The 19836-nt window shown below is 44.1% G+C and overlaps 1 protein-coding gene across 12 annotated transcripts in view; it reads left to right on the top strand.

The window, feature by feature from the left end:
* The window catches only part of PDE4D (phosphodiesterase 4D), a 628032-nt gene that overhangs the window by 511411 nt on the left and 96785 nt on the right, over positions 1-19836 (top strand). For 10 of the 12 annotated variants that reach the window (XR_014539630.1, XM_083576112.1, XM_083576107.1 and 7 more), the window contains 4 exons: positions 3971-4162; positions 7562-7598; positions 9443-9516; positions 10457-10506. Coding sequence is in view for 11 of the 12 variants with exons in the window: in XM_083576112.1 (XP_083432238.1) it covers positions 3971-4162; positions 7562-7598; positions 9443-9516; positions 10457-10506 (353 nt within the window). In the remaining variant the exon portion in view is untranslated. Of the gene's footprint in view, positions 1-3970; positions 4163-7114; positions 7234-7360; positions 7452-7561; positions 7599-9442; positions 9517-10456; positions 10507-19836 lie in introns of those variants that run through there. The other 2 variants (XM_083576108.1, XM_083576110.1) reach the window with 2 other exon arrangements.

Raw genomic sequence — 19836 nt, 5'->3', positions numbered from 1 at the left:
AACCTTTTGGCCGGACTCACCAGCCATTTAATGGATATTGTAGTACTTTCCAAGGCATCAGCCAATCTTCCACAAATACGGCTTTCTAAATATCCTCTAAATTGGTGAAATTTGTACAGAATGCAGCTATTCACTGGTCAGAGAAAACATCTCAGTTGGAAGTACACTGGAATATAAGAAGATGCTTTGTACTGCATCATATCATTAGGCTATCTATCTCTGTATTGTCTACGCTGACTGGCAGAGGATTTTCAGGGTTTGAGATTGGGGGTTTTCCCAGCCCCACCTGGAGGCACCAGGGATTGAACCTTCTTCCCACAAACCAGTTTTCTCATTCTACCGCTGAGCTGGAGCTGCCACATGTGAATATGTTTTCTCACATATTATGGTAACAAGCATTCCAATATCTTACCAGCCCAGTCCTTATTCAGCAACTGACAAATGGGGTCAGACATTTAAATCACAATAAATTGAGAAGTTCTATAGAAATGTCCATTACCTGGCAAGATTTCTTGACCTCATCTGCCCTCCTTGTCACTCTTCGGTATTGCTTTGTTCATAGGTCCTAGGAAACAATGTTTTACAAGATGTACTCATCAGGGCTCTGCATCAATGGGTGCTTCTAAATGGGTGTTTATTGTCAATTGGGTGCTTCTCATACATGCATTTGTTTTATCGCAGCATCCACGTTACGGTGCCAGCGTCAAAATACTAGCCTGTATCCCTGCCCCCCTTTTAATCCAGATTTATTCCTTCTGAAGAGTTAAAAAGTAGTCCCATTTGCCAACAACCTGCTTGCAATATCTGAATGACCCTTTTACAGTATTAAGCCCCCGTCTGGAAGCAAACCGTATTAAATCAAAATCCGAATTTATCTGCCAGAAGCTCGTTTTCTTGTTTTAGACTTCCATCTAGTGTCCATAGTTTTGTACTGCAACAGAAACACCTGGATTACTGGCAAATTGCAGGTGTTCCATGTTGTAGCTTTGTGAAACAAGTGTGTTCATGTCTCAGATTATAAACTGACAACTTTGCAGGTTTTCCTCCACAAGGGTTTACTCTTTCCATGGAAAATTTCATAAGCTAAAACAAAACAAAACCCTGAATCAATTGCCAGTGACACATTTGCAATACAGTGGTACCTCGGGTTAAGAACTTAATTCATTCCAGAGGTCCGTTCTTAACCTGAAATGGTTCTTAACCTGAGGCGTGCTTTTGCTAATGGAGCCTCCTGCTGCTGTTGCACCACTGACACACAATTTCCATTCTTATCCGGGGGCAACGTTCTTAACAACCACTTCCTGGTTAGCTGAGTTTTAAACCTGAAGCATCTGTAAACTGAAGCGTCTCTAACCCAAGGTACCACTGTATTAAGCTCACATGAATAGCAGTTTCCCATTTGTTTGGTTTTTAACCTTATCAATAAGATTGGGGGGCATGTAGTTTTAGTTCTGCATTACTTATAAGCCTGAGCAAAAAATGTTATTTGGTGAAATTCCAGGAAAAAAAGAAGCTGTAGCTCAGCCCTCAAGAATGCTTGCATCTTTTCATGCATTACTATAGCAATGCAGGTGTGGGGAGCTATTTCTCTGGAGTGGCTTCTCTTGCAGTTTGATTGATGCAAATAGTGTGATTGCAACGCTCTGAAGAGAGATGGGCAGAAGAAGCTGAGGCCACCTGCCTGGATGTCATTTTGCATGGATTGGGCCTTAGCTGAAAACAAATTACTGTACCTACATACAGTGGTACCTCGGGTTAAGAACTTAATTCGTTCCGGAGGTCCGTTCTTAACCTGAAACTGTTCTTAACCTGAAGCACCACTTTAGCTAATGGGGCCTCCTGCTGCTACCGCGCCGCCAGAGCACGATTTCTGTTCTCATCCTGAAGCAAAGTTCTTATCCTGAAGCACTATTTCTGGGTTAGCGGAGTCTGTAACCTGAAGCGTATGTAACCTGAAGTGTATGTAACCCGAGGTTCCACTGTACATGGAAGTGTATTTGCTGCAGTTGTCATGTTTCAAAATCCTGTTTTGGTTTTGAGGAGCACATAGTATGGATAAGTTTTTAATGTGCTTAGATTGCTCTCCTGTTTCAGCAGCATAGTAAACATCCAAGGCTGGCTGAAAATGAATGGTGTTGTACTGTAGCAGCACTGAGTCAAGTGCATCTAGTGCCCTCTTGTGGGCACAAGGACTCCAATGCCCACATGCATTTTCTACCTGCAATAAGTTCCTTGCTCCTTTCTGTGGATGGGGGCAGCTCTCTGCATGCCTTCCTTTGCACAGCAGGAGTAAGAGGCCACAGCTCAGCAGTCTCAACTTCCTCGTAGAAAGTTGCAGGTCCAACCTCCCTGGGATGAAGATTTTGCATCTTTCATAAAAGGGATTATGGGGCAGATGACAAAAGCACTTGTCAGGAGGCTGAAGAAGAAAACTTAATGCCGTCAATATTGACCCTGACACTTCCCACTTACTGCTGCCTGAGTCCACGGCAGAAGAGTTGAGGGAGCCAGCTGTGAAACCTCTGGCCTGAGGAGGAGACCCTGCTCCCTCTGAACTGTGCTTAAGTTGGGCAGCAGTGGCTCCTTGAAGTGCCAGCAAGACTAGAACAAATACTGCTGTGAAATATGGTTCATTCACCTATTTACACCTTGGTCTACATGGAGGGAGTCCAGATGGCAGGGGTCACCATCCTAAGGCCTGGGGACTGGATGCAGCCCAATCGCCTTCTCAATCCAGCCCATGGACAGTCTGGGAATCAGCGTGTTTTTACATGAATATTTAAACTGCATCTCTGGGTTATTTGTGGGGCCTACCTGGTGTTTTTACATGAGTAGAATGTGTGCTTTTATTTAAAATACATCTCTGGGTTATTTGTGGGGCATAGGAATTCATTCATTTCCCCCCAAAAAATATAGGCCGGCCCACCACATGGTCTGAGGGACAGTGGACCAGCCCACGGCTGGAAAAGGTTGCTGACCCCTGTCTTACAGCATACACATTTGCAGAGGCAAACTTCAGGCTGCTTCCCTCAAAGATGGACCTCAGCTCTTTCTCCCCTTCTTCTTCATCCCAGAAAACCCCTTTCTCCCAAATCCACAGTCTCTGTTCACACCTGGGAGCAAGAGGAGAAGTTCCTTTGTACTGTTAATGGCCTCTGCTGTACTCTTTATAGCCGTAGCTGGACCAGGTTGGTTTGCATAAGCCAGCCCAGGAATTTCCTAAGTTCCCTCTCTGGCACAGTTCTGCGCTTAAATCCATATCCAAATTGATCAAAACCCTGGCATTTCTTAATTTCTAGGGTTTACCCCCAAATATGTAACATAATATGTGTCATTAGCTGGATTCCTGCATTGCAGAGGGTTGGACTAGATGACCCTGCGGGATCCTTCCAGCTCTACAGTTCTATGATTCTATTCTAGTTTTATATGCTAGTTTAGAACATCCTTCTTGGGGTGGCATAGCATGCCATCCTGGGAGCCCCCATTTGCAGTCTGGAGTGGTAACAGTCCCGCCACTGGCTTCCCCCATCACCAACAGTTGGTGGAAAACTAAGTCTCAGTTTCTGCACTGCTGTGATTTGAGCATATTTGTCTGCAGGAAGTACAACTGACAATAAGGGACACTTTATCTAATACAAGGTTTCCATTGCTGCCAGCAAGTTAGAGGTGCAATTTGCCATGGCATCTTGCTGAGCTTAAGTAAATAAAAATGCTTTCTTCCCATTTGTGAGTTGCACAGAAGGAAGTTTTTGTCATAGCGGTGCCTCCCTTTCATTTTGTAATTTCTTGTTATCAAGATTGCTAATGTGCTTAGGGACACCGGCCATTAATTTGATGACCAGGTGTGGTTTTGTCCAGGAGTAAGAGATTTCCAAGTAGCAGAAGAGTTCCTTGGTAGTAGCTTTTTTCATGTGTGTGGCTCACAGATCTGTTAGCTCTGTGGTGTTGAACTTCTCTTCCTTTCTTGCAGTTTCGACGTCGACAATGGCACCTCATCGGGACGGAGTCCCTTGGATCCCATGACAAGCCCCGGATCGGGGCTCATTCTCCAGGCTAACTTTGTTCACAGTCAACGGAGGGAATCCTTCCTCTACCGGTCCGATAGCGACTATGACCTCTCTCCAAAGTCTATGTCCAGGAACTCCTCCATCGCCAGTGATATGTAAGTATTTGCGCCGTGTCTGAAAGGTCTTTCAAATGCACATGGCATAAGCTTTCGTGGTCTAGAATCTGCTTCATCAGGTGCAAGAAATCCATCCTTCGTTATCAGGCTTATCTAGGAATCGATAAAAGGTTGAAAACAGTGGAATCAAGTCAAGGTGCAGGATGTGAAAATACAATTTATTGGTTAAATGTATGCAAAATGAGCCGCGACAGGACAATCAGCCTAGCATAACTAAGCTGATTGACACCTGTAGTGGATTAGGAAGACATTGTCTTTACACAATACTGAATAAAATGAAAAGGGATTTAGACTAAACATTAGGAAAAGCTTACTGGATGTTCCAGCTGCTTTTCAGGGGAACAGACAGATTTTGAAGATGATGGGCTTTCCTTCATTAGTTTTTAAGCAGATGCCATATGGCCACCTTATCCTATAAAGGGATGCTGGGGGGGGGGGGGTGTCCCTCGCATTGGCAAGGGGTTAGATGACATACGAAGTACCTTCCAATTCTGTTATTCTACCCTAAGGACGTCCAAAGTGTGTAGGTTCTGTATGTGCAATCTGGGATGCTGCTTATTCATTGGAACACACAAAACTGAAGCATAAACTCAGTATGGTCTGTATATCGACTGTCAGCGGCTCCTGCCAATTTCATACAGGTGGTTTACTAGCCTTCTCATAGAGGGGGTTAACTCATAGAATCATAGGGTTTGGAGGGGCCCTGAGAATCATCTAGTCCAACCCCCTGCAATGCAGGAATACGCAACTTTCCCTTACAGGGTTGGACTTGCAACCTTGGCATTGTCAGCATCATGCTCTAAGCAACTGAGCTATCCACCTTCTGCATTCAAGGCAGGTGCTTTGCCACCGCAGGGTCCAAATTCAAGGGAATCTCCTTGCTTGTGCAAAGCCTGTGCACACACATGTCATGCCAGTGGGCTTCTTTGCAGATCATGCCAAACATACAAAGCCAAGGGCTAGTGGGTGTGATCCCACATCATGTTTACGTATCTGCAGGGAAAAACGGAACAACAATTTATTATTTATACCCCACCCATCTGGCTGGGCTTCTCCAGCCACTCTGGGCGACTTCCAACAAAATATTAAGATACAGTAATGCACCAAACATTAAAAGCTTCCCTAAACAGGGCTGCCTTCAGGTGTCTTCTAAAAGTCTGGTAGTTGTTCTTCTCTTTGACATCTGGTGGGAGGGCATTCCACAGGACGAGTGCCACTACAGAGAAGGCCCTCTGCCTGATTCCCTGTAACTTGGCTTCTCTCAGTGAGGGAACCGCCAGAAGGCCCTCGGCGCTGGATCTCAGTGTCTGGGCTGAACGATAGGGGTGGAAATGCTCCTTCAGATATACTAGACTGATGTGCTTGGCACTTGCACTTCCCATATAGCTAATTCAGTAGAGCATGAGATTCCCAATCTCAAGGTCATGGGTTCAAGCCCTACATTGCAGCGGGTGGGCTAGATGACTCTCATGGCCCTTTCCAATTCTACAATTCTGTGACTGGCGACTGTTCCCTAACCAATGGGCTGGATTAGTCCTACAGACTGATAGTTGCTGCCCTCTCAAATTGAGAGCAGTTAACATGGATTTAATGGACTCTTAGGTTTAATAGCACTTAACTTTCAGCTGATTTGTCATGTCTCTAATAGCCAGTTTGAATGTATGTTTCATAAGACCATTTAAATATTGTATTGCTTCTTCATTGGTGCCAGACTTCCTCTAGCTTGGTGTGGTGATTATAGTGTTAGGCCAAATCATGTGAACGTGTTTGTGCCTGCTTAAGAGACAGCGAGGTAGTTCTGGTTTTCTTGTCTTTGTTAGAGGTTTTGATTTTGTTTAGATGTTGAGAGTCTGCCATGTTGGGTCATGAGCAATGCATTCTCCCCTTTCAGCCCACCCTAGGGTCTCACTTGAATTTACAGAGTCTGGTTTTACATCCCCCTATTTTGAGCACGGAATTATTACGTGGCTTCAAGAAGTCTGTAAAATGGAAAGGAGATTGACCTATCTCACAGTCTTGCTGTGAGCAGAAACAAGAAGAAAGGTCTGATTTGCTTGTTAAAAGAGCTATTCATATGTCTGCCTCGTTCTCATGACAAAACCAGAGTTTAGTTGTTGCTCCAATGATCCTCTATAGCTGTGAATCTTCTGTGGGTGTCTGCAGAGGCTTGCAGAGCAGGTAACAGGGGAGAAAACAGGACATCAATGTAAACCACAACAGCCCAATCCTAGGATTGTGTATCAGAAGTTAAGTAGAACCATGTCTTTCATCCTCGACAGCACAAGCAACAGTTCAATTTGCGTTCCTTTATGAGGGTTCCTCCTCCCTCGCAGTCAGAGATGGAGCCATAGGCTGCAATCTTGCAGTTGGTTACGTCTGGAATTAGCTCTTCACAGAATTGCCACCTTTATCTCTGTTTGGAATCTACCCAAGGCATGTTTTGGCAGGTCTTATTCGTATTCAATTATGGGTTGCCAGAGTTTGTGAGGATGCGTTGGAAAGCTTGGCCTGAATGTTTCCCTCTTCGAGAGCATTTCCATTTAAAAAATAAATAAAAAAATGAGTGATTTTATATATTATGTAATCTCTCTAGTTGATGTCCTTCTTAGGTTGGCCAATGACCCTAGTAACTTAAGAGGAAAAGACTCATATGTAACCCATGTGCCAACTTTTGTGTTACTCTGCAGTTTTATTTATATGAGAGTGATAAATACTTTGGGCTTGACGGAAGGTGTTTTTCCCCCGCAAGAGTCTGGGTGACCTCCTTGCTTCCCCCTCCCCCCTCCGGCTAAGAGACGTCACCCTGATAACTTTACTCCTACGTCACAGTGTGATGTGGGTACGGTTGCTCCAGCAACAGCACACTCTCCGCAACACTGAGGACATGTGAGTCAGTTGAAAAGTTTTACTGGGTTTTTATTAGCCTATGAAACACTTCCCTGTCATCTGCAGTTACTAGCTTGTCCGAACCTTGCAAATGGTTATCCGTTCGTTAACACTTAATGCGAATCACTTTTGGTGTTCCAGTGGGCTGGCCTCTCCAATGAAAAGTAACTGTGGGCGCTACCAACTGCCAGGGCATGCCTGGCTTGTTTTTTTGGGATGCAGGATTTCCCTGAGTTTAAAGGAACACAACCCTGAGCACTCAATCTTTGCTCATTTATCTGTTCTCTACAGCTGTGTGCAAGTCTTAAAAAGCCACACTGGAGTCATAGGTGCTTGTCCACCCCAAAGTTACTTCAGATAGCGCAGCTGGAATGAATCCACGGTGAGAAAGTAGTTGAGGACAAGATGAATAAAGCATAATGTATCATTTTGAACCTGATGGAGGGGAGCAAAGCCATCTGATACTGATTACTTTGCTGTTTTATTTTTCAGACATGGAGATGACTTGATTGTGACACCGTTTGCTCAGGTAGGCTCCACATGCCATGATGTAGCCATATATGAAAGGATCAAACGGGGGGAACTGTTTTCAGGCTTTGGATGAGCTACAGCTTTTGTTGTTATTACTATGATGTTCCAAAAATAACATTCTGAAATGGAACCACTTCCATGGCTAACTTGTATTGCTTAGAGGTGCTTAGAAAGAAATCTGATGGTGTCTACCATCTAAATTTTATTTACAGTGGTACTTCGGTTTACGAACTTAATCCGTTCCGGAAATCTGTTCTTAAACCAAAGCCGTTCTTAAACAAAGCGTGCTTTCCCTAATGAGGCCTCCTGCCGCCAGTGCCCTTCCACCGTTCGGATTCCGTTCGTAGACCGAGGTAAAGTTTGCAAACTGGGACACTACTTCCGGTTTTGCGAAGTTCTTATACCGAATAGTTCGCAAACAGGGCTGTTCTTAAACCGAGGTACCACCGTATTTGTTTGCTACATTTGTACCCCACCTTTTCCTCTATGGAGCTCAAAGTGGTAGACATGATTCTGCCTCCCAATTTTATCCTCACAGTAACACTAAACCAGGCTTCCTCAACCTCGGCCCTCCAGATGTTTCGAGACTACAGTTCCCATCATGACTGAACACTGGTCCTGTTAGCTAGGGATCATGGGAGTTGTAGGCCAAAAACACCTGGAGGGCCGAGGTTGAGGAAGCCTGCACTAAACTGAGGCTGCATACATACTATACATTTGAAGCACACACCCCTCCTCAGAAAGGGGTCCTGGGAATTGTGATTTGTTAACGGTGCTGGGAACTTTGGCTCTGTGAGGTGCAAACTACAGCTCCCATGATCCTTTGGAGAGGGATACGCTTTAAGCACATGGTGTGTCCCCAGCCTGAGAGTTCGGAACCGGCCCAAGATCACTCAGTGAGTTCATGGCTGTGTGGGGATTTGAAGCCAACTCTCCCTAGTCCTAGTCTGACATGCTAGTTCTTATATCAAACTGGCTCTCTAAGGAGCTGCATAGGCTCACACAAAGAACATGCAGTAACCCAGTGGAGGGGTGGGTAGGTGGGAGTTTCCTTAAAAAAGAAACTTCTTTTCTTTGAACATCAGACTGCCATGCTGTTCAGTGAACTGATTTTGAAGCATGGTGAGCCCTGATGGTGCAAAGCACCTCTTAATGAGGGTCTGAAGCAAGGGCACACTGTTTACCATCTCTGCCCCAACACAGGTGATCAGCAGTGCCACACCAGCAGTTTATGAATGTGCAAGGTACTAGTGCATTTGAGATTCTATGCCCCAAACTGTTGCCATTTTAGATCACTAGAAGTACTATTCCAGTCCAGGTACTTAAAGGTGTGTTTCCAATGTTTGCGCATACACACACACACACACACACACACACACACACACACCTGTTTGGTGCCAGCAAATCAGGGTGATGTGGATTTATTTGATAACAACTTTATATGAATGTCAAGTGTGAGAAGATCTTATTATGCAGTTGTTAACTGCTGGGATAATTCTGGTGCAAATGGCACTGGACATCAGTAGACCATTCTTTTCAAAGCTCTGTAATTTCAGAGAAACAAAGAGTGTTTTATACAGAATTTTTGTCTTCTTTGAACAAGGCTGCTTTTAAAACAAATAATGGCTTCTTTTGTGAGAAGGAAAGCGACAAAATGATTGTTCTTGCATTTCAAAAGCTTCATTGTGAAGTAACGGTCAAAGGCTTCAGACACCAAAATAATCCTGGAAAGTTTTAAGAGATTGTTTAGAAAGCCTTCAGCTTGTTGACCAATGGAGCAGAGAGAGATGGGTAGCACACCTGGTGAAACTGAGAATGAAGCATCCACTTTATTTGCTACAGGTGCTGGCCAGCTTACGTACTGTACGGAATAATTTTGCTGCATTAACCAACCTGCCGGATCGAGCACCTAGCAAGTAAGTGTGGCCTTTTCCTCCTTCCTAACGTTTTGAGTTAATGTGCCCTTCATTTTTGCTTTATTGCTTTTTCCACAAATAATAAACCTAATACAAAATACAATAAGCAACAACCATAGCAGCTAGTCTGTCATTTCTTGGGGGAAAAGCATAACAGCAGCTTGAGGTTAGAACCACTATATAGAACAAGTTTATAATGCACATTTAAGTCTAGTCCAATAAGTCCCTGCAGATGTTTCTGGAGGTCTGAGGAGGTGGTCTCAATTGATCACACTGTCATATGGAAGATGAATGGATGTCAGGTGTTGTAATAGGATAAAGGACTCCTCTTGCCTTTGGCTGCCCTGACTTGACAGGTCAATTTCTGGGCCAGAGCAATGGACCACACCTGAGCATATTGTGAATCTGTCGACAGGCCTGCTGCGGAATGCCACCATTTAGCAATTTCTGAATGAGCAGCTACCAGCAGAAATGTCAACATCTCCCTTCATTTTGTGTCATTACTCCGTTCTACCATGTACACTAGCCTTCCTCCACCTGGTGTCCTTCAGCTGTTCAGACTACAACTCCCATGAGTCTCAGCCAGCATGGCTGTGCGCTGATGTCCACTGATACATAACAGCATAGAGAAAGGTCACTGCAGTGAGCTGGGCTGGTACACATGATGAGCTAGCTGCTAGTTCTAGGTTTGGAATGGCTTCTGGCCCATCCATGCTAAGCTTTTCCCACCGTGTCCAAAGTTGCAAGTGGCATCAAATGCATGGCCACAGATGAAATTGCAACCACATGTTCAATTCCCCCATTCCCTTCCTGATGCCTGTGGCAGCTTAATTCTGTGCTGATGTCATGATCTCTCCCCCCTCCCCAAAAAATCACCAGTGACACTGATAAAAATGGTTTTATGCTGAGGACTTACATTTCCTCCCCTCTTTTCTATCAGACGGTCACCCATGTGTAACCAACCATCCATCAACAAAGCGACCATAACAGGTAAGACAACTTAATGTGGCTTGATTTGGTCACACCTGTTCGATGAGATTGTATTGTTTTATAATTCAGTTTTACTAGCAAACCAGAGGTTAAACTAGTCCCTTTCCAGCCCTGGGAGCGTTTGCACGACACACCTACACACTGCAACTGGCACACGGTTTGGAAAGCTCTGGGCCACACCTTTCTATAGTCTGGATGATACATAGTTGGTTTGTAAAATACTTGTGGACATGTGTTAAATGAGCATTTTTAAAAGCCCATAAAAGCCTTCTCTTAGCCCATAGCATTTCCACTTTTGTGATAGCCAAGGTATGCTACAGTTTAATTTCCTTCCTGCAGTGGTAGTAGTCGGGTCTGGGAAGCCGCCTGCCATTTAAAATTTCACACAATGCCTCGAGTGGTGCTGCATTGAGGCATTGTGGGAAATTAGCATGATGGGCAACTCGCAGGTGTTATTCCCCCTATGCCTGCTGGTCGGGGCAATAATTTCAATGGGATTGAACATGACAGGGAGCCCACCTTGCTGAAACTTAGCCAGAGTTGGGCCTGTTTAGTGCCTGGATGGGACACCACCTGGAAAATCATTTGTTCTCTGCCTGTATTTTCACTGAGAAATGAAGACTGGGGTATAAATATTGCAAACAAGGAATGCAGAGCTCCAGGCCTGCTAACGTATAGCTGGGCCTGCTACCCATAGACATGATGTAAAAGGCCATGGAATGTTTATCAGCCAATGCCTGGTTGCAGAAACGTTTTCACCTGGTGCTTAAAGACATGTTATGAAGGCAGCAGGCAGGTCTCCCTGGGGAGAGCATTCCACGAACAGGGAGCCACCACAGAAAAGGCCCATTCCATGCTGCCACCCTCCAGACCTCTCATGGGGGAGGCAACTGAAGAAGGCCCTCCGATAATGACCACAAGGTTGCTTGCACATGTGTGGGTGGAGGTGTGGTTATGCGGTTCCTCCAGCAGTCCAGCCCAGAGCACAAGCCTGGGGAGAGAGGGGGTGCCAGCTACTTAATCGCAAGAAGCGTGTATGTGCAAGTTCTGTGCACCTTTGGAACTACTGTAAGCACATGCTTAGTCCATAGAGAATTAGAAACTCCCCGCCATTTGCCCTCTTTGGTCTGGGTGTGCTCGGGACACCGCTTTTGAAAACTGCGTCGGTTGCATCATGGTGATGGTGATAATCCTCCAACATTCATGGCAGATTGTCGACCCCATTGTTTTCAGTAGTTGAGACTTCAACTTCTGTTTCAATATGTTAGCTTTGCCTCATTTCACCTTCCATGGAATAGAATAGCAATGTTTGTGTGAGAGAGGGGTTGCCCCTTTACACGCACGTGGGATCAAATTACGTGTTTGCCAGTCTGATGTCCAAACTACATGCGACACCATTCACACAATTAGGGACGGCCTGAGTGGAGGGTAAGGCTGACTGGATATGCGCCACATCCATGGGCAGAGGCAATATGCTTCTGAGCACCAGTTGCTGGAAAACAACTGGTGGGGAGACGACTCTTGTGCTTAGGTCCTGCAGTCAAGCTTCCCATAGGTTTTTGGTTGGCCACTATGTGAAGAGGATACTGGACTGAATGGGCCAACAACCTGGTCTCCTTATGTGGCTTTAAAAAGTAGATTCGTACTGTGTGTGGCTGTACCAGTCCGAATCAGGACCTGGCAAGAGAGGTAGGATGCCTTAACACTTGGCCACCACCCCGTGCTCTTTCTGTGATTGAGGCATCAATTTCTGCAATTTACTTTTTAAAAGCCCTTTGCTGCCATCACTAATTGTGCGAACAGCATCTCATCTAGCTTGGCCCTCAGTTACTGGAAAAGCCCATCTTTGAAAATGCTATTGTTGCTAAATCAGTGTAGAAAATGCCTTGGTACTTGTCACAGACAGGAACTCTCAGGTTTATTGTTGTGATTAACTTTTTAAAGGATGCCCTCGTCTGCGCTTACCACTTAATATTATGCATGATTAAAATTCTGATCTAGATGAGTCCACAAAGGCGGGTTAATACAGGTGAAGCTACATTTTAGCTTCTTGTCAAACCCCTGAGTTAAATGATAATTCAGCACCTTCATAATTTACAGAGCAGTGTGAACTGGTGGTTGGGGGTGCGCCCAGCTCACCTCATCTCACTTGCCTCAGGAAGAATATTGCAGAGCTGGAAAAGGTTCAGAGAAGGGCAACCCCAATGATTGAAAGATTGCAACATTTTGGAGCTTTTGAGTTTAGAGGAAAGGCGTGTAAGAGGAGATGTGATAGAGGGGTATATACCTAGTGTGAGAAAGCTCTACCTGGAGATGCCAGGGCTTGAACCAGGAGCCCTCTGCATGCAAGGCGAGTTCTCCACCACTGTGCTGTGGCCCTTCTCCATAACACTAGTGTGGCAGAATGGTTAGAATGTTGGACCAGGACTTTGGAGAGCAGGGTTCGAATGCCGCTCAATCATGGAGCTCACTGGGTGACCTTGGGCCAGTCACCAATACTTAGCCTGACCTACCTCAAAGGGTTCCTATGAAGATTAAATGGGGAGGAGGAGAAGACCACCTTGAGATCCTTGGAAGATGAAGGTGGTATAGAAATGTAAGCAGCAACAACAACAGTAGTAAAGCCGAATGTTTGAAGATTCAGGACAAACTAATGAAAGTACTTCTTCACACCATTAAATATGCTGCTGAGAGAGGTAGCGATGGCCACCAACTTACATGGTTTTTAAAGAGGATAAGGCAAATTCACAGAGGAGGTGGCTATCAGTAGCTACTGGTCACGGTGGCTATGCTTTGCCTGCACAGTCAGAGGCAGTAATGCTTCTGAAGACCAAATGCTGGGAATCACAGGTGGACAGAGTGCTCTTGTGCTTTTCTTAGGCGTCTGGCCGGCGACTGTGAGAATAGGATGTTGGCCTGGATGGGTTGTTGGTCTGATCCAGAAGGCGTGTCTAATGTTCTCAGCTTTTGTGCCATTCATATAACAGCTGTACGCAGCAAAAATCACATACCCCATGCAGTTATTTTGCTATGCATTTATTGCATGTATCAGTATGAACTGATCTTATGCTTGGCTAGTCTGGAACCACTCATAGTTTATAGTATGGTTGGTATTAATACATTTCTCACAGCTGTAGCCAGTGCTTTTTTCTGGGGGTACACGGGTACACATGGCCCTAAACATTTTGTGAATCTTTGTACTTTTGTCCATTTACTGTATTTATTTTCCCTGATTTGAACTATAAAATGGTGATTTTCTTGAGTCAAAATGAGAGTACCCCTAAACATTTTTTTTAAGTAAAAAAAGCACTGGCTGTAGAACCAAACAGCCACTGAGGTTTGTTGTGGTCCTTTAAATTAGATACCAGCCTGACACTTTCTCTTTGTTTTAATTCCTTGGAGTCCCCAGCAACTTAAAAGACTTGTGTCCTTAAGCAATAGTGGTTTTACTACTGCATTGCAACTGCATTGCAAACTAAAAAGTCCTTTAAGAGACTTTTAGAAAAACTCTTTAAAAGGGGAGGCAGTATGGGACTTAGTACCGATTTTCCTTTGGAAGAATCACGCAGGCCTCTGTAATGCCTTCCTTCTCTTCCGTCAGAAAACCTACTAGTTTTACCAGGCCTAGACTTCAAATTAACGGGTGTGCTTTGGTGCCTGAACGGTTTGGCTCCAGCATGCTGAAGGAAATGCGAAGCCAACCCAAGGCTGTGAGATGTACCAGAGGTTTGGCTCAGATGGTCCTTTGCCTGAACTGGTGGGCCCATCCCTAGGCATAATGCTGCATTTGATGTTATAGGTGTTACCATAACAGACTGAGTAGCACAAGCATAGAATCTTTCCTCAGGGCACATAAAACCCTGGTAGTTGTGGCAATGCACGTTATATGAGGGCAGAGCGCCAAGGAAGGCAGAAGGGATGGTGTAGGCTTCCCTCCCCTTCCTACACCAATTTAGAAATTTGGCGCCAGCTTTCCTCCTCACAGATTATTGCCAGAGGTGTTTGAAGTGCCGTCTTTTGCTGCTAGTAAGTTTCCCTGCTGTTGCTCTGCCTCTGCAGGCCAAGGAACCAGGATAGAGAAACAGCTGTACAGGTGAGGTCTCCGTTTGTCGGAGACCAGAAGGGCAAAAATTAAGAGCAATGCCGGCCAGGGCCAGGAAAGACAAGAGGGGAATAAAGAAAGTCTGGAGCCCTTCATTAGGGAGCCCAGAATAGTGAAACACCTCATGGAACCTGATAGTATCTCCAGCTAGTATCTGAATTTTGCCTGAGTATTTTCCATTGGATGTGTGTGCAGAATTGTTACAGAAAAATTGTAGGCTAAACAAGGCAAAATATTGGGAGATCCGTGACTGATTTGTTTATTTTTAGTTCAAGTCGGCTGTGGTGGGAGAGGGCTTAGCGCAGGGGAACTGTACTTAACCCTTTCCCCTGAGGGCTTCTTCTGATCTAAATTGCTGCCCTGAAGCTTCTATTTCCACCGCAGTCTACCCCACTGGTGTGCCCAATGGCATTCTCAATCAGGGGGGTATCCCGTTCCTTCTGATCCATGACCACCCCCCACTTGCTGACCCCATTTCCCTCTTCTGTTGTTTGTACTGGTGGTAACTGCAGGCTGTGAATAGCACCTGCATATTCCGCCACTCACAGCATGCCCCAGCTCTGTATCTTCTTTGAAATCTTACTGACTTGTCTTCTTTGCTCTCCAGCCAAAAAGGTGTTTCCCCCTTCCAGTGAGTCATAGTTTAGGTTCACCGAAGCGTGCTTATTAAATAAAGCCTTCGGTGGATAATACACGTTGGGCACAGTCCAGCCAGAATTAAGCACTTTTAAGCCTCATTTGTTCTCAATGGTAGAAATTTAAACACTTGGTTTAACTCTCCCTCCAGACCAATGGGATTATGATGCTTGACTTTGACTGGATCATGCCCATGATTTGCACTGAAGCAATAAAACAAAATAAAGCAAAATGCTAAGGCTTAAGGAGGTTTCATTGAAGTTTCTTTTTTGTTGGCATTATCCCAACTGCACTGTGACTTATTGGGTATTTTCTATGCTCAGCTCAAAGTGCTGATTTTGACCTATAAAGTCTTAGGTGGCTCAGGACCCCACTATCTCAATAATAACAACAACAACAACAACAACAACAACAATAATAATAATAACGACCATTTCCCCCACATGGACCAGCTCAGACTCTGTGATCTTCATCAGATGCCGTTTTCTATGTGCCTCACCTGAGGGAGGTGCTGGAGGTGGGCACATTGCGCATTCAGTTTATCAATATAATAATAATAATAATAATAATAATAATAATAATAATAATAATAATAATTGTTAGTCCACTATTTTTATTATTTCAAGGCTGTGTGTAGGCTGTGTTCTTTGCCATCGGGATGGTGCCTAAATGTGGCGTATATCCAGGGAAAATGCCATTCAAATCACTTTTAAAAATTTAAAACATACACCAAAACAAAATGCAGCTTGCTTAAAACCTAGCCAAAGAAAAGATGGGGGAAAAAAATGTGCAGCAGCCAGAAAACAAGCATAAAACAACTTTGGGGGAAAGTTGCACTTTGACTAAGCACCGAAAATCCAGCAGATGAATAGCCAGGCATGCTCCTCTTGGCAGAGTATTGCACTGTGTAGCCCTGTGCTCTTACAGGACGGACTTCTGTACAAAACAGAGCATGGGGCATCACTCCCCACATAGATATAATGGAGCAGGAATGGAGGGGTCCCTAAGGTGCACACACCCCAGTCAGTATTGATTAATTTAAGCCCCAAGCGATGGCATTGAGCTTGACGGTACCAAGCAACTGAAGCCATCACTTGTGAGTTAAATTCAAGACAAATGATTCTCACGCCCTCCCCCCAATACATCTTAATGTGTTCATCAGCGTACCAGTACCTGGATATCTGGGCTATCAAGGCGGTTTCTTGTGAAGGGTTCCCTGATCCATTAATTCATACTGTTGCTCTCCACCGCGAGATGCGAGATTCCAGGGGTTGCAGGTGCTTGCCTAGGGTTCGTGTTTCCTTTGGAATGAGGGAGAGCAGAGATATTTGGTTTATTTACACATATATGCAACCTGAGCCGACGATGGAGGGGCTCACAGCATTAGCACCCCAAGAGGGTCTTGCTTTTCCCATAGCCACAGCCTTGGATTCAAACAGAAATCAAGCATCGCTCTCGCTCACTCTGGCTTGTGAGCCTGCTGCTTCCAGCTTCTAGTCCCAAAACTCCTAACAATACAATCATCTTGGCGATGCTGTAAAAGGTATGGTTTGTTTTTAACATGCCTTTAATCTCTAATGATCAGTGGCTATCATTTCTGTATCTCATTCAGTTCCCACCTTACAATTTTGTATGCACACTAAGATTTCACCCTTTGCCATCTGATGACAGGGGCTCAAGTCCACGAAAGCTTATGCCATAATACATTTGTTAGTCTTTAAGGTTCCATTGTCTCTCGAGTCTGATGGATGCCAACCAACCTTTAAGGTGCCACAATACTCTTTGTTGTGATTAAAATAAAAAAATGGACTGCAGCCCAAAGCATTCTCCAAAGTTAATATGCAGTCACTGTGTGCCTCTTCCATGGCCAAAGATTATCAGTTTAAAGGCTAGGGGAGTGAAATTTCACCACCATTTTCATTTAGGGCCCTCCCAATGAAACCAGCTTCTCCCAGTTGAAAGCAGCTGTGTGGTGTTCTCTTCTTGCTGGGATACTTCCACCACCTCAGACCTCAGTTCAGCAGAAGTAGGAAGAGAGGTTGCAGTTGCGCATAGTACTGCCCAGAATAATTGGGAAGGGTGAACGCTGAAAATGGCAAGAACTGCCCTTCCTGCCTCTCCTCTGTCTCCTGTCTTTTTATAAAAATACATTTTTTTAACCTTTGTGGTTATGCCAAAAGTCTTGAAAATATGTGCCTGTGCTCAGACCGCAGAGGGAAACAAAGTAATGAATAGTTTATTATTATGTCGGAATCTCAGAGGTCTAAGTCATTCTTATACTTCAGCTTTTCATCAACTGACACAGGCCAGTTTGTTCACAGTCATCTCTTCCTCTTTCTGCCCTCTCTTTACTCTCTCTTTTTTCAAATTATTTTTATTAGTTTTCCAGATTATTACAAATCAAACCAAATTACTTTAATGGTATTTCTAAAAATCAGGTTTCCCGTTCCTGTTGCAGTCATATGCCCTCTCTTTATTCTCTTCCCAGTTGTTAAAACTTGAACTTTAAGCTCTTCAGGACTGCCACTGTCCTGTTCTTTATTTCTCTGGCAAATGTAATAATAATAATAATAATAATAATAATAATAATAATAATAATAATAATTTATTATTATTATTGGGCGGCTTCCAACAGAATATTAAAAACACAATAAAACATTAAAAACTTCCCTAAATGGGGTTGCCTTCAGATGTCTTCTAAAAGTCAGATAGTTGTTTATTTCCTTGACATGTGGTGGGAGGGTGTTCCCCGAGGTGGGCGCCACCACCGAGAAGGCCCTCTGCCTGGTTCCTTGCAACCTCACTTCTCGCAGTGAAGGAACCGCCAGAAGACCATCAGAGCTGGAGCTGCTAATGTTTGACTTCACCCCTGGAGGAGCACTCCATTGTCTCTCATGATGGGTGGATGCCAACAATATGGCTGCAGTAGAAATTGATTACTTGAGTAAAAGAAGGGCACTTTCTTTTTGCCTTCTCCACTTAGATGGCAAATAGTAAAATACACTTAAAAATCCATGAGAGGGCAGCAGAGAGTAGAAGATGCCTTTCTTGTAGCACTTACAGCTGCTAATTCTGAATTTCTGCAGTTTACTGTGCCTTGAGAATAGAAAACTGGAGAGGTTTAGTGGCCCAACAATGTTTTAAACAAAGCGGTGCTTGTAGGTTCTCCCTCCTCAGTGCCCATCTCCATGTATTTTAAGTACAGAAAATAAAACTGCTTTGCAAAATGCATAGGAGCTATTCCACAACCTAAGAATCCTAGGCCCCACTGGAAATTTACTCTCTAAATATACACACCATCTCTTTCCTGCTGGATAGGCGACTTTTGTGAAATCCAGTTCTGGAGAGGAGCAGCTGAAGAGGTTGACTTTTCACACACCATCATAGGTGTAGCAGTTATCATGCTTTGAGACCAAGCCCTGCATATGTTATTGCTGATTTAAGTTCCAAAGTGCTATCAATTTTTTTATTTATTATTTCACAAGGCTTATATTCTGCTTAACTGTAAGAAAACCTCAGAGCAGTTTACAAAAAGAATAAAGAATAAAACAATACAATTACTGTTTAAAACAGTCAAAAGGTAATTAAAGTTAATGATAAGCTAAACACCAAATTAAAAACACAGGACAGCTCCTATAATTAAAACATGTTTAGCAGTACAGTGAAGGCACCTGCCTGATGTCTGTCTTGAGAATCACAACTATCAATTCATCAATTTCTCTTTCTCCTCAAAAAAACTTTATTCAAGTGTGTCAGATTCAAAGCTACCGAAGGTTATTTGCTTGTTCGTTTCTTAAAAGGCAAGAGGGCATGAAAAGATATGAAATATGTGGGGATTTCTTGCTCAAAGATAGATAAAAAAGGAGGGTTGTGTGATATTTAGTAGAAATAAGAAGAACGCTGGTGGATCAGAGCAATAAACTATTGAGTCCAGCATCCTGTTTTTCGTTGTGACTGTCCAGGTGCATGTGGGAATCCCAGAATTTAGGGGAATTTAGAGAGATCTGGACATTCCCTGAGGCTGTTATCACCACTGATAGACCTGACCCCCATAAATTTGTCTAACCCCACTTTAAATCTATCTAAGCTAGCAGTCATCACTGCATTGTTTGAAGAAGCCCTTCTTTTGTCTTCCCTGATGAATGTTAAAGGATTACAGCTGTGTGGGTTTTGTTTCTGTTTGGTTTTTTTTTTTTTTGCGAACTTCTTGCTGTATTTGGGAAACAGGAAATAACTCAGAGGTCAAATTGTGCAAGGGACTACTAGCTTAGCCTGGCTTGTTAAAATTCCCCTTCACACTAAGCCCTTTTACCAGGAGCCTTTACTGAGTAAATTAGTTCTCTGAAGATCCACAAAAACTTGACAGGGGGAAAGGGTGGCCTGGAGGGGAAGCCTAGCATAGTGTGTGCCAAAACAAATGACCGGGAAATTCTCCCGAAAACAGTTTGACATAAACCAAGTTGCACAGCCTGACCAAACATTATTCACGGGGTGTGGAAAGGTCTGACACACAGAGGAGAGAGATCCAGCTGGGACAGGATCCAACCGCGGAGCTGGGAATGCAATGCAATAGGTGGTGCTTTTTTTGTTTT

Source organism: Podarcis filfolensis (assembly GCF_964270895.1).
Source record: "Podarcis filfolensis genome assembly, chromosome: 11".
Taxonomy (NCBI): Eukaryota; Metazoa; Chordata; class Lepidosauria; order Squamata; family Lacertidae; genus Podarcis; species Podarcis filfolensis.
Note: the sequence above shows the minus strand (reverse complement) of the source record. Positions and strands in the feature narration are given on the sequence as shown.